The sequence below is a fragment of the Hipposideros armiger genome, unplaced genomic scaffold, assembly GCF_001890085.2.
Source record: "Hipposideros armiger isolate ML-2016 unplaced genomic scaffold, ASM189008v1 scaffold_288, whole genome shotgun sequence".
Taxonomy (NCBI): Eukaryota; Metazoa; Chordata; class Mammalia; order Chiroptera; family Hipposideridae; genus Hipposideros; species Hipposideros armiger.
The window spans coordinates 1739190-1752026 of NW_017731638.1; the positions used below are offsets into that span (position 1 = coordinate 1739190).

The 12837-nt window shown below is 40.0% G+C and overlaps 1 protein-coding gene across 5 annotated transcripts in view; it reads left to right on the forward strand.

Annotated features, from left to right (window-relative positions):
• The window catches only part of EFHC1 (EF-hand domain containing 1), a 72136-nt gene that overhangs the window by 30049 nt on the left and 29250 nt on the right, over window positions 1–12837 (forward strand). For all 5 annotated transcript variants that reach the window (XM_019658737.1, XM_019658738.1, XM_019658740.1 and 2 more), the window contains 2 exons: window positions 3004–3224; window positions 11654–11794. In XM_019658737.1, coding sequence (XP_019514282.1) covers window positions 3004–3224; window positions 11654–11794 — 362 coding nt within the window. The remainder of the gene's footprint in view (window positions 1–3003; window positions 3225–11653; window positions 11795–12837) is intronic.

Sequence of the window (12837 nt, forward strand, 5' to 3'; positions counted from 1 at the left end):
CCCCCAATTCCCCAATAAAAATCTTTAAAAAAAAAAAAAAGACTAATAAAACCAAAGACACCATGAGAAAAACGAACTAGTCTCACTCGTTAACATATATTCAAAAAACCTAAACAAAGTATCAGTAAGTGAAACCCAGCAGTATATGAAAAAGATAATTGTTGAACAAAGACAAATGGCTGGACACACACACACACCCCCCCAGATCTCCTAAAACATTGTTTACGTAGGAAAACTCATGGAATCATGAGCTGTGTTCTCCATTGCCCGTCATTTCCTGGGGTCACTCAAAGGGATCTAGTAGGGTTAGGCACTAGACACTGGGAAAAGGAGGGGCCTTTTAAAAAATTTTATTTGTTGAATTTATTTTCAATTACAGTTGACATTCAATATTATTTTATATTAGTTTCAGGTACACAGCATAGTGGCTAGACATTTATATAATTTACAAAGTGATCTCTCCTATTAATCTAGTACTCACCTGGCACCATACATAGTTATTGCAGTATTGACTATATTGACTATATTCCCTATGCTGTACTTTATATACCATTGACTATTTCATAACTACCAATTTGTACTTCTTAATCCTGTCACCTTTCTCACTCAGCCCCCAAACTCCCCTCCCATCCAGCAACCATCACTTTGTTCTCTGAACCTATGAGTCTGTTTCTGTTTTGTTGGTTCATTTATTTTGTTCTTTAGATTCCACATATAAGTGAGATCATATGGTATTTATCTTTCTCTGTTTGACTTATTTCACTTAGCATAATACCCTCTGGGTCCATCCATGTTGTCGCAAATGGTAAGATTTCATTCTTTTTTATGGCTGAGTGATACTTCATTGTGTATATGTACCTCCTCACCTTTATCCAGTCCTCTATTGATGGGTACTTAGGTTGCTTCCATATCTTAGCTATTGTAAATAATGCTGCAATGAATGTAGGGGTGCATATACTTTTTTGGTTTTCTTCAGATAAATACCCATAAGTGGAATTGCTGGGTCATAAAGTAGTTCTATTTTTAATTTTTGAGGAACCTCCATACTGTTTTCCATAGTAGCTGCATCAATTTGCAATCCCACCAACAGTGCATGAGGGCTCCCTTTTCTCCACATTCTCACCAACACTTGTTGTTTGTTGATTTATTGATGGCCAAATCTGACTGGTGTGAGGTGGTATCTCATTGTGTTTGGTTTTTTTAAAAAGATTTTATTGGGGAATTGGGGGAGGAGAACAGCACTGGGGAATCAGAGAAGGGCAACAGACAAGTTGCTGTCCTTTTTTTCTTCAGTCTAGTTGTAGAGGACGCCACTTCACTGGCCCAGGTTGGTATTATCATTGCGCTCTTCCCGGGTGAGGCAGATCAGTCACCGGCCACTGGACTGCCACTCAAGGCGGCTCTTGGCGGCTCTTGGCAGCTCACGCCGGCCGCTGGCCATTCACAGCGGCTCACAGCAACTCATGCTGGCTGTCAGCTGCTCATGCCGGCTGCCAGCCACTCACGGTAGCTTACGGCAGCCCACTGCAGCTTCACTGCAGCCTACGCCATTGCCGGCGACTCATGACAGCCCAGCTCCAGGTCGAGCTGCTGCTCATCATCTTAGCTGTAGAGGGCAGTGTCACTGGCCCTCATGTGGGATCTGAACCGGGGCCCTGCTGCTCAGAGCTGGCGTCCCAAGCCAACTCTTAACCAACGTGCCACTCGGCTGGTCCTCATTGTGGTTTTAATGTGCATTTCTCTGATAATTAATGACGTTGAGCATCTTTTCATATGTCTAGTGGCCATCTTTATGTCCTCTGGAGAAATGTCTGTTTAGGTCCTCTGCCCATATTTAAATTGGATTTTTAGTTTTTTTAGTGTTGAGTTGCGTGAGCTCTTTATAAATTTTGGATATTAACCAAAGGAGGCGTTTTTAAGATGCATGATTGGGAAAATACCAGCCCACTTTTAGCATAATCAAGGGTTAGAGTTCAGTCCTTTCTGTCTGATACTACAGAACCTTAATTTCCTTTCCTATTTTTCTATCTTAGCAATTATCAGGAGAATGCCAGCTTATCTCTCATGCCCCCTGAAATCAAAGTGCTGGGGCCAAGCCTTGTGGTTAAAGCTATACAATGTGGCACATTACCAGAATTCACTGACTATCTTATGGTTTCCATGGAGGCCAGGCTGCAGGGAATCAATCTTAAACAAGTCAACTCTTAGTTCTCATAAAACAGTATGACAAAATTGGATTTATTCTAAAAATGCGAGCTTGATTCTACATTAGAAAATCTGCTGATTCCCCGGATGTACAGATTACTGTAATCATCTCACTGACTGTCCCTGCCTCTTGCCACAGAACTAGGTCAGACTGTCCTAATAGCAGTGATCACAACTGAAATGAAACCATTATTTGTGTAATTGTTAATATCTATGACCCCAAACAGAATGCTTTTTCCATCAAGGCAGGAATTTTATCTATTGGGTTGTCGGAAAAGTCATGATGTATTTTTTCTATGTTTTTCGTTGCAAAAATGCGTCATGACTTTTCCAAAAACCCAATATATTGTTAGTTGTTGTAATCTCAGTGTACTAGTACATGATGTATGTGGTCACTAACAGTTTGTTGGGTGAATGGGTGGGAGGTTGAACTAAATGACTTGGATTCCTCCTAGATCTAATACTCTGTCTTTATGGAAGGACAATGATTCTTTCCTCCAGTGACGATTTCTTCCAAGCATTAATTCTGCTAAGATTGGTGACCTGTGGTGATAGTTGGCCTTGAATAGGAGAGAGAGACTTTACGAAAACCATCTGGGGTATTATTTATGTGTCCTGTCAACAGATGGGAACACACAGCCTTATGTTCTTCTGGGAATGCAGAGGAGGCCCTGACCTTTGACCAGCGCTAAAGACTGCACTCCTTCAGGTTCTCAAGAATGCCCGGCTATTGTGTGTGAGCCTTGCTTCCCATCCTCACTCTTTTATCCTTCCTCTCCCCCTGCTATCTTATGGTAGAGAACTTCCCTCGGTGTGTGCTGGAAATCTCTGATCAAGAGGTGTTGGAATGGTATACTGCCAAAGACTTCATCGTTGGGAAGCCACTCACTATCCTCGGGAGAACATTCTTCATTTATGATTGTGACCCATTTACTCGACAGTATTACAAAGAAAAGTTTGGAATCTCCGATTTACCACGTATTGATGTGAGCAAGAAGGAACCACCTCCTGTAAAACAGGTACGAAACACTAGTCCTGAGCATAGTGAGAGAATTGATCTTTTGATGTAAAAGTTTAAGAAAAAAAGAAATAAAAGAGTACCCAATTAAGTACCCAATTAGAAAATAGACAAAGCATATGAAATACAGCAGTTCACAAAATAAACAATACAAATGGCTAATGAATATATGAAAAGACCCTCAACTTAATTGATAAAGAAATAGAAATGAAACTAATGAGGTTTTGGATCTATTTGATTTAAAAAGACTCACAATAGCTGATGTTTGCCCTGGTGTGAAGAAGTGGACATTTTCATGTACCGTTAATAGGAGAGCCCATAGGAAAAACCTTTCTGAAGGGCAGTTTGTCATCATTTTAATTTTTTCAAAATAAAATATTACATATTTCTTGACCAGAAAATCTGGTTTGGGGATTATAAAAAGATATGTATAAGGTTGTGTATTGTAGCATTATTTATAATAAAGTATAAGGACATTGGCAGAATAAATTGTAGTATATCCTTCCATATAATTAGACGACTATAAGAATGGTTTAAAAAAAAAGAAGTCAGGCTCTGCACATTAACATGGAAAAATGTCCATAACATTTTAAAGTGAATGTGGATACATGATGTGCTATTTTTGTAAATTACTATATGCAGTATCTGTTTATATATAGTGAGGAAAAGACCTGGAGGAATATCCACCCATACTTTTAACAGTGGCTGGTTTAACATGTGAGAATGGGGAAGTAGAAGATGACAAGGGACCTTTGTTTGTATATTCTGTGTGGTTTTAATTTCTCTTTTTATACCAAGTCTTGTATTACTTTTATAAGATTTTTTTCATTTTGATTTTAAAAAGAAACTTTTTAACATTCTAGACCCCTAGGGCATTTCGTTGTTTCTTGCCTATTTATCAAACTCGTTTACTTAAAAACTTGTTGGCAGCAAAGCAAACACTGATTGATTGAAGATGTTGGAAGATGTCTTTCTTTCATTGCAATGTAGCTTTTGTTAGAATCACATTGAACCACAAAATTCATTTGTATATATTAATTTATATACCACCTCTTCTTTATTCATTCATCTATCAATGGACACCCAGGCTGCCTCCATCTCTTGGACGTTGTAAACAATGCTGCAGTGAACATATGGATGCACACGTCCCCTCAAAGTAGCGTTTTGGGTTTCTTCAGATAAATTCCCAGCAGTAGGATTCTGGGTCCTTCTTTGTCTCTTGTTATGATAGCTTTTGTTTTAAAGTCTATTTTGTATGATATAAGTATTGCTGCCTTAGCTTTTTTTGTTGTTGTTTTCATTTTCTTGAAATAGCTTTTTCTATCCCTTTGTTTTCAGTCTGTGTGCGTCTTTCTATCTGAAGTGAGTCTCTTGTAGGAAGCATATGGAAAAATTTTGTTTTCTTATCGATTCAGCCACCCTATCTTTGATTAGAGCATTTAATCCATTTACCTTGAAAGTAATTGTTGATAGATATGTAGCTATGGCCATTTTATTATTTATATTTTTTATCTTTTCTTTTCCTGTTTTTTTTTTTGTGTGTGTGTCTTAAAGGAGTCCTGCTAACATTCCTTGTAACACTGGTTTGGTGATGATGAACTCCTTTAGCTTTTTCTTGTCTGGAAAGCTCTTTATCTGTCCTTCAATTCTAAATGATAGCTTTGCTGGGTAGAGTAATCTTGGTTGTAGGTCCTTGCTTTTCATCACTTTCAATATTTCATACCAGTCCCTTTTGGCCTGCAAATTTTCTTTTGAGAAATCAGATGACAGTCTCCCTTATAGGTAACTAACTATTATTTTTCCCTTGCTAGTTTTAACATTCTCTCTTTGTCTTTAACCGTTGGCATTTTAATTATGATGTGTCTTGGTGTAGGGCTCTTTGGGTTCATCTTGTTTGGGACTCTCTGTGCTTCCTGTGCTTGTATGTCTATTTCCTTTGCCAGGTTAGAGAAGGTTGTTTTTATAATTATTTCTTCAAATAGATTTTCAATTTTTTGCTCTCTCTCTTCTCCTTTTGATACACCTATGATGGCGATTGTTGGTATGCTTGATGTTGTCCCACAGGCCCCTTAAACTCTCCTCATTTTTTTTGGATTCTTTTTTCTTTTTGAACTAAATGACGTGGATTTTTGCTGTTCTGATTGGGCATTGTCTGCTACCTTATTTTCTAAATTGTTGATTCGGTCCTCTGCTTCATCTAATCCTCTATTGACGCCCTCTAATGTATTTTTCATTTCTGACTGGTTCTTTTTTATGTTTTCTGTCCATTTTTATGTTTCCTATATCTTTGTTGAAGTTCTCACTGAGATCATTGAGCATTCTTATAACCAGTGTTTCGAACTCTAGTAGATGCTTATCTCTATTTTGTTTATTTCTGTTTCTGGAGTTTTGTTCTGTTCTTTCATTTGGGACATGTTTCTTTGTCTCCCCATTTTGGCTGCCTCCCTGTGTTTGTTTCTATGTATTAGGCAGGGCTGCTATGTCTCCCAGTTTTAGTAGCATGGCCTTAAATAATAGGTGTCCTGTGGGGCCCAGTGGCACAGTCTCCTTGCTCATCTGAACTGGTGCTCTAGGTGTGTTCCTTATGTGGGTTGTGTGTACCCTCCTCTTGTAGTTGGGCCTTGGTTGCTATTTGCACATCAATAGGAGGGATGGACCCTTAAGCTGATTGGTTGTGAGGACTGGCCATGGCTATAGTGGCAGAGCTTTGTTTGGTTCAGGGGCTGACCTTGTGGAGCAGCATTTGCTTTAGCAGGGCCATGGTGCCTGCCCTGTCTGCCTTTTGGGTGTTTCATCCGTGGAGGGGTCTGGGTGATGCTGTGTCTCAGTCTGAAGCTGGCCACCAGGCATGCCAGCTCAGGGCCTCCTGGGAGAGGCCCCTCTGCAGGCCAAGTTCAGCCTCAGCTTGTGCCCTGTCTGGGACCACCTTGCATAAGCCACAAAACAATCCACAGGTGGCCGCCACCCTTGCTGGGCTTGGAGGGTCCTCAAGAGGCCAAGCCGCCAAGGGATCCTGCTGCTAGTGCCAGGCTTAGGGTTGCTCAGCAAGAGGTACAGGAGATGCTGAAACCAGATGCTGCTTCTTTAGGTTTTGTGAACCTTCGAGAGATTTTAGGAAAGTCCACAGCCGAGACAGGCCATTTGTGTGGAAAAGCCGCTGGAAGCGGCTTGGGTGTGCCTGAGAGTTGGGTGGGTTCTGTTTGGGATACAGCTTCCCCTCCAGCCCTTGCCCTGCAGCCGGACAACTCAGTTCCTTCCTATACGTCTCTGGAGCCGTTTGAGCTGCTGCCCCAGCGCTGGAGCTCACAGCGAGTGAGGCCGTCAGCAAATAAGTCCATGTGCAGACCCTTTAAGAAGTCTGGGACTCCAGCCGCCCGTTTATCTCACTCGGCCACAATCTCTGCTGGGTTTCACAGCCAGAAGTTATGAGGACTTCTATCCCTGCACTAGAACCCTGGGCTGGGGAGTCTGGGGTGGGGTTAGAACCCCTCGCTCCTCAGGGGGGACCTCTGCAGCTGAGATGCCCCTCCCAGTTTTTAACAGTCACATGCAGGTTTGGGACCAGCCCATTCCCCATCTCTGGCCCTCCTACCAGTCTCAAGCTGGCTTCTTTTGTGTGTCCTTAGTTGGAGAAACTCTGTTCAGCTAGACTTCAGGTGACTCCCAATGATGGTTGTTTTATAGTTTAATTGTAATTTTGATGTGGTCATGAGAGGAGGCCAGCACAGTTTATCTACTCTGCTATCTTGACCAGAAAATTGGCATCATTTCTCTTGTGCTTGATTTAATCACATGTTGTTTTGTTCATCGTGGCCTATAAGCATACAAAATCCACTGCTAATGTTGCCAGTACAAGACCAAGTCAAGTAATTGACCTGGTAATGAAATTAAAAATGATTAAGGACTACAAAGGTGGAAAATTAGTGATGGTTGCTGCTCACTAGTCAGGCATGTCCCATTCCACCATAGTTATGATCTTGAAAAATGGACTCAAAGGCAACAAGACTAACAAAAATTTGAGAAGTGCCTATATTAGACATGGAAAAACTACTAATGACATGGATTGAAGACCAGACAGACAAGTATATCCTTCTTAGCCAATGATGATTATGGCCAAAGCAAAAAGTTTGTTTATGATGTTGAAAGAAAAGGCTGGTCCTGACTATGATGTGAATCTACTGCTACCTTTGAGTGGTTTAAATAACTCAAGAATTGTTATTTATTATATAATGTGAAAGTGAGTGGTGTGTCTGCAACTGCTGATGTGAAGGCAGCTGAAGAATTTTTGGATGCTGTAGATAACCGATTATGGAGGAAAATTACTTGCCAGAGTAAATATTCAATATGGATGAAACCTCCCCATTCTGGAAACAGATGCCTGAAAGTATTTTTATCCATAAGGAGGCCAAGTCAATGCCAGGTTTCAAGGCTTTTAAGGCAGGATAACAGTCTTGCTTGGGGGCAATATTACAGGCTACAAATTGAAACCCTGTGTGATCTGGCACAGCAAGAACCCCAGGGCCTTCAAGCATATTAACATGCACACAATGCCAGTGCATTCCAGGAGCAACACGAAGTCATGGGCAACCCAGCTCCTCTTCCAAGATGCCCTCCTGAATTGCTATGCCAGCAAAATGGAGAATAACATTCCCTTCAAGAGTTTGCTTATTGTTGATACTGCTCCTGGACATCCTCCTTTCAATGGTAATCTTCATCCCAATATCAAAGCGGTATTAAGACTTCCTACCAGAGGAGGACCTCTGCCCAGGCTATTGCTGCAAATGAGGAAGACACTGATGCAATTCTGGAAGGATTACAACATCTATGACTGTGTCAAGAATCTTCCTTGAGTTTGGTATGACGCACCAAGGAGTGTATGAATGGCACCTGGAAGAAGACACTCAAGAGATTTCATCCATGACTTCAAAGGCTTTACCAAGGATGAGGAGGTTGCAAAAATCAATAAAGCTGATTGATTGCAAGCAACCGTAACCTGAGTGAGGATGAGGGTGACATCAAGAAGCCCCTAGAAATGGTTCCTGAGGAATTGACTAATGAGGACTTGTTGGAACTAGAATGCATAGTTGAAGAGGCAAGAGAAAAGGAAGCTATAGAAGAAGAAAAAGAAGAACCCCCAAGAAAATTCACAGTGAAGCATTTAGCAGAAGCTTTTGCAGACCTCAACATTCTCCTTAAAAATTTTGAAAACGTGGACCCCAACACTGAAAGGTTTTCGTTAATAGGAGGAATGTTCATGGTGTGTTGTCTGCTTATAAGCAAATTTATGATGAAGAAAACAAACCTAGCAAACCACCATGGACATATTTCTGAAAAGGATGACACCTCCTCAAGGAGCGCCTCAGGCGGGTCCTTCAGGAGGGATTCCAGAAGGAAGGCAGTGTTATCTCAGGAGATGACTGCTCCATGCGTTTATTAACCCCAGAAGACCTTCCAGTGGGGCAAGGTGTGGAAGACAGTGACATTGATGATCCTGACCCTGTGTAGGCCCAGGTTCATGTGTGTGTTTGTGTCTTAGTTTTTAAGAAACAAATATTTTTAATTAAAAAAAATCTTTAAATAGAGAAAGCTTATAGAATAAGGACATAAAGAAAATATTTTTGTACAGTTGTACAATGTGTTTGTGTTTAAACTAAGTGTTATTATAAAAGAGTTAAAAATTTTTTTAATTCAAAAGTTTATAAAATAAAAAAGGTTACAGTAATTTAAGGTTAATTTGTTATTGAAAAAAGAAAAAATATTTCATTATAAATGTAGTGTACCCTAAGTGTACAGTGTTTATATAGCCCTACAGTAATGTGCAGTGATGTTGTGGGTCTTCACATTCACTTACCACTCATTCACTGACTCACCCAGAGTAACTTCCAGTCCTGCAAGCCTCATTCTTGGTAAGTACCCTATACAGGTTTACCATTTTTCATATTTTATATCGCATTTTTACTGTACCTTTTCAGTGTTTAGATATGTTTAAATAAGTAAATACCATTAAGTTATAATTGCCCTCAGTATTCAGTATAGTAACATACTGTACAGGTTTGTAGCCTAGGAGCAATAGGCTATATCACATAGCCTAGGTGTGTAGTAGGCTATGCCATCTAGATTTCTGGAAGTGCACTCTATGATGTTCACACAGTGATGAAATCTCCTGACAAGGCATTTCTCAGAATGTATCCCCGTCATTAAGCTACACATGACTGTACCTCATGCTATCAAGTTTTTTCTGATGAAACTCTTTACCAATGACTTTGCTCATTGATTAAGAATTATGATACAATCCTTGCCTCACCTCCAGATTTTTTGGCACCATTTGATGGAGTATACAGGAAAAAATACTATGGAAACAGATCTAGATTTTAATCAAGCAAGCTATAAACCACTTTAGTTTATAGATCCGTATAATGTGAGATAGCAGTCCAACGGACTTGCCCAAGGTCCCATTTCAAAGTGCAAGGGTGATTCTATTAAATGTCAGATATGCCTACAAGAAGTTTTACTTAACCAGGAGGTAAGATGGGGAGGGATTGTAACAGAGTGGTGTGCTTTTCTTAGTGAATGGGCTTTGAGCCATCTTTAGAGCTGATAAAACTTTTGAGTCCTAGAATACTTCTCCCTATTCTCATTACCATAATCTTTTTTCTCTTAACCTGTCTTCCAAAGAAAGAAAAAGGAAGGGAAGTCTTGGATAGAGAGCAAAGAGAACTGAAAAACCACTGTAGATTTTGGGTTGTTTGTTTGTTTTGCCCTATCACAGCCACTCTATAATAAAAGTAATCTCCCTCCATACATATGATATGTTAATCGTAGTGTTTGGTCACTTTACTTTCAGTAAAGTCTCTGTAATAAGTAATTCTATTACAAATAACTTCTCTCTGCCTATCCACAAAATTCTTTGTTGGAAATGAGTAGGAGAGCTCCACTTACCAAACAGCAAATACCTTTTAGCTCTCCTTAGTCATTAAATGTCAGCCATTTAAACCCTGAACAATGTAGTTAGGATGAGAAGCTGTAGCAGGGTGTAGAGGGATAAAGCTAGAACCAAGCTAATGGGTCAGGCACAAAAGTAGATATGAAGTGGCTATATTCAATTTGTGAATCATGACACTCATAGATTAGGCTGATCTGCTAGATCAGTAAACATAGATCCAGTGGCCCGATGAGTTGTATCTCAGGCTGGCTCCATATGGAGACATGCTGGTAGGGAAGAGGAAGAAACCAGGACTAGGAGAGCTAATTTGCTATGGAGCTGGCCCCTAAAAGCAGTATGTGAGAGATGATGGGACTCTTAGGCTTCTGGTGTACCTTCTTTGTTAAGAAAGACCTGGGCGGAAACTGCCGGGTGGGTCATGTGAACAGGAGTATCTAAGAGTGATGATGTCCATAGTCAGAGGAGCAGCCTATCTAGTTTGAAACAGGACCCAGGCAGTAGCTTAAAGCACAAGAAGCCTGATGCCAGGACGCCAGGCATATGAGCTGATATTCAGGCAAGGTCTTCATTCCAAGCAGGGCAAATGAGGTATGACTCAAGAAAAGCAGGTAACAGCCTGTTGAAACACAAAAGGAATTTGAGAGGAAGGTGCTCAGAGGCTCACAGAGCTACTTCCCTATTTCAAAATCCCTCAACCTTCACCCCCATCCCTCAACCAGACTGCTGTCATTTTGTATTGATGCAACTGCAAAGCAAGTTTAGATTCTACCACCGTGCATTTCTGCCTAGCCTCCAGAGTAACACAAACCTTATTAGCATTTGGTGTCTCACCCAAGGTCCCTCTGTCCATGGCAACTTCTATATTCACTGAGTAGTGGTTTTGCACTTGGAACAAATTAGATCATTGCCAACCCACTGGATCCACTAATTGTATTCCAGCCATGCTGATCACATTAACTGCAGCCCCAGGAAATGGGTGAAGTGTCAGTGTTCCAAGCACCACACCTTGAATGAACGACCCCTGCCAACTCCAACATATGCAACACATACACACTTTGGGTAACCTGAGAAAACAATTTCCAGATCTGCCAAGCTGAGGGCCACACCCTGGACAAAGAAGACACATACAGACCCATGGGCTGCACCATGTTGGATGACCACAATGGTCAGGATTGGGACTGGGAGTAGGACCAGGTACTACTTTGGCAGTAAAGGGTCAGTGGACATGAGCACGTTTAAGTCTAGCCCTGAGGGTTACTTTGTAGCATCATCAATCACTTCTAGGAAGAGTGATTATGGTATAAAGTCTATAAATAAAGAGGAACAGAATAGGTGATGTATTGATGTTTCTGACTACATTTGTATATATAGTAATTGCTTTTGAGTAAATATTTTCTAGATTTTTTAAAAAGAAATTTAGTTACTTTTAATGTAATTTTTAACACTAATAGCATCTGCTTTACTTCTTGCTTCCTGTATTTCTTCAGGAATTACCTCCCTATAATGGTTATGGACTAGTTGAAGACTCTGCTCAGAATTGCTTTGCTCTCATTCCAAAAGCTCCGAAAAAAGATGTTATTAAAATGCTAATGCATGATAAAAAGGTGCTTCGTTATTTGGCTGCGCTGGTGAGGATAATTTTTATATACTATGATTTTGTTCTGTCTCATTACCGTGCACAGTTGTCCATTTTCTCTGTAATTATGTGTTTACTTTACAATCATTGGATCTAGTACTCAGCCTTCAGGCAGGTTGGATAGTATTAAGTTTGGTGCCTCTGAACCAAGACCTAGTTCAAGACCTATCTCCCGGAAAAATCTTTCTTAGATCATTAATCTCTCCCCTCTATCCCTCAAATTTTGACAGACCTTTTGCCTTTTTTGTAAGCAGTTATGAAAGCCTGATTTATATTCAAATTATTTGTGTATCTTTGTGTCTTTCCAGTGATTTCCTTGAGGGTAGGGACCATGTCTTACTAATTTTTAGCATTACCTGTAATATCTAGCTCAATGTATTTTATATTTATTAAATGTAATAAATGGAATTATACCAATTGAATAGATGTCTTTGCAAGGTCATATGCTAGTGCATGAGAGCATGGGTTTGGAGACAGACATAAATTCAAATCTTGAATATTCCCACTCACAGCCTGAATTTTCTGAGGCTTTCTAGACTTTGTAGGTACTTAATAACTGTTGGTTGAATGGATAAAATGAATTTATTTACACATACACTATCCATGAGTTAGGCAATATAATTTTATACCCATTTTACATTTTAAAACATAAGAATCAGAGAGGCTAATTGGCTTGTCCCAGGTCTCAATGCTGCTTAGGTAGAGGCAGGACTAGAACTCAATCTTCTGACTTTCAACCTAGCATTCTTTTTTAAAAAAAATTTAAAAAGTACTTTTTTTTTGCAATGTAAGTAATTTGGAAATGTGACAGCATATTCAGTATAAGCAATTTTAATACTGCCGTCTTCTATGTGAGAGAGGCAGTAAAGAGTATCACAGATATTTTTATTACAGAGTAGTTACCAAAATACTCAAGAAGGTGACATGAGGAGTCACCACGATGTAGAAGTTGGAAAAAAAATCTTATTCCTACAGCTCTGAGAATCCTCAACCCAGCATTCTTTTGATCAAGAACCAGTATAATGCTTAGGCTAT